Source organism: Tinamus guttatus, unplaced genomic scaffold, assembly GCF_059628265.1.
Source record: "Tinamus guttatus ecotype Peru unplaced genomic scaffold, ASM5962826v1 Tinamus_guttatus_pri_ptg000095l, whole genome shotgun sequence".
In the NCBI taxonomy this organism is placed as follows: domain Eukaryota; kingdom Metazoa; phylum Chordata; class Aves; order Tinamiformes; family Tinamidae; genus Tinamus; species Tinamus guttatus.
Genome location: NW_028288629.1, coordinates 34,935 through 36,942, shown reverse-complemented (window position 1 = coordinate 36,942; position 2,008 = coordinate 34,935). Strand labels below are relative to the sequence as shown.

At 49.9% G+C, this 2,008-nt stretch overlaps 1 protein-coding gene across 1 annotated transcript; it reads left to right on the top strand.

Annotated features, from left to right (window-relative positions):
- The first annotated feature begins 611 nt into the window (after positions 1-611).
- LOC148595467 (olfactory receptor 14J1-like) lies at positions 612-1,532 on the top strand. Its single transcript, XM_088520633.1, has one exon. It carries the CDS (start codon positions 612-614, stop codon positions 1,530-1,532), a length of 921 nt encoding a protein of 306 aa, XP_088376759.1.
- Positions 1,533-2,008: the final 476 nt, after the last annotated feature.

Genomic DNA, 2,008 nt, shown 5'->3' with positions numbered 1-2,008 from the left:
GAGCCTGGTCTCCTTTGAGGGCAGCATAATGAACACGATGATCCTCTAGCTCAAGGAGACATGAGTACAGGAGAGATGGGAACAAGACTAATAGATAAACAAGATGTCCCCACTCTGCACATAGTGACTGTGGAAGCACTTCTCTAAGGATTCAGGGCTGAAATTCCAAGGATTTGTCCTTTTCCGAACATTCCTCACAAGTGACAAGGACATGTCAAAGAAACTACAAAATATTGAACAATTCCATAAAACTATGTTCCTCAAACCTCTTTGTGTAGTCTTGGGAGTAAGGATGCTGAAAAGCCTGTCTACATCGTGAGTGGATTTCACCTGACATAGAAGGTGAACGTCCAAGCGTGCCTCAGTTCCTGCTATTGTACAGCATGACAGGCTCCCTGGAGTTCCCGTGTTGATGTCCCTGCTCCTCACAACAAACAGTGCTAAATGTAGCTCAAGCAAAGCAACTGCACTAAGATACTCTTACTAAAGGGAGGTAATGGAGGATGGTGTCAGACAACTGAATGACTTCACAGCGTTTTTCTTCAAAAGTTTCTCTTAACTTCTCCATATCTTCTATTCTTTAGACAGTCCCGTGTGACTGGAGGGAGCTAATGTCCAACAGCAGCTCACTCATCGAGTTCCTCCTCCTGCTGTTCTCAGACACACGGGAGCTGCAGCTCTTGCACTTCTCGCTCTTCCTGGCCATCTACCTGGCTGCCCTCCTGGCCAACAGCCTCATCATCACAGCCGTAGCCTGCGACCACCGCCTCCACACCCCCATGTACTTCTTCCTCCTCAACCTCTCCCTCCTCGACCTTGGATCCATCTCTACCACTGTCCCCAGATCCATGGCCAGTTCCCTATGGGGCACCAGGACCATTTCCCAATTGGGATGTGCTGCACAGACCTTATTTTTTTCCTTTTTCATATCAGCAGAGTGTTCCCTTCTCACAGTCACGGCCTATGACCGCTACGTTGCCATCTGCAGACCCCTGCACTATGAGACCCTCATGGGTATCAGGGCTTGTGTCAAAATGGCAGAAGCTGCCTGGGGCTGTGGTTTCCTCAATGCTCTCTTGCACACTGCGAACACATTTTCCCTACCCCTCTGCCAAGGCAATGTAGTGGAGCAGTTCTTCTGTGAGATCTCCCAGATCCTCAGGCTCTCCTGCTCAGACTCCTACCTCAGGGAAGTCGGGTTTCTTGTTGTTAGTACTTGTTTAGTCTTTGGGTGTTTCGTTTTCATTGTGGAGTCTTATGTGCAGATCTTCAGAGCTGTGCTGAGGATCCCCTCAGAGCAGGGCCAGCACAGAGCCTTTTCCATGTGCCTCCCGCACCTGGCCGTGGTCTCCCTCTTTGTCAGCACTGGCCTGTTTACCTGCCTGAAGCCCCCCTCCATCTCCTCCCCATCTCTGGATCTGGTGTTGGCTGTTCTGTACTCAGTGGTGCCTCCAGCACTGAACCCTCTCATCTACAGCATGAGGAACAAGGATCTCAAGAATGCCCTGAGGAAACTCATCCAGTTGTTATAATGTCAGATATATCTGTACTGGAGGTTTTGGCATCAAGGATATGTGTTGTTTTTTCGTTTATTTCTTACTTTTGTTGTGTTACATTCCTGTAAAGGAAAATAAATATTCTGTTTCATGCTATTTGTCCTCAAGAATCTCTCACACGAATCTTAGGCATGTGCAATTCCTACTGTGTCAGTTTCCCACCATGACAAGCAGACAAGCATGACAAGCACGTCCCACCAAGACAAGTTGCTGCAGGGGCTGCAGGCCCAGGGCTCTGCGGATGTGCTGGGCAGCAGGGTGGGTATGGAGGGACTGCAGGCAGACAGGGAGGGGATCTGCTGGGCACAAGAGCTAGGGAGACAGGGAGTCATCGACCTCATTATGGGGCCTCCTGCCCCTTGTCCTTGCGCTTGCCTTGACTCATGCTGTGGACATGGCTGAGCTGGGTCCTGACCTGGTCTTGTCACCATTCTGCAGAGATGACTTCCCAT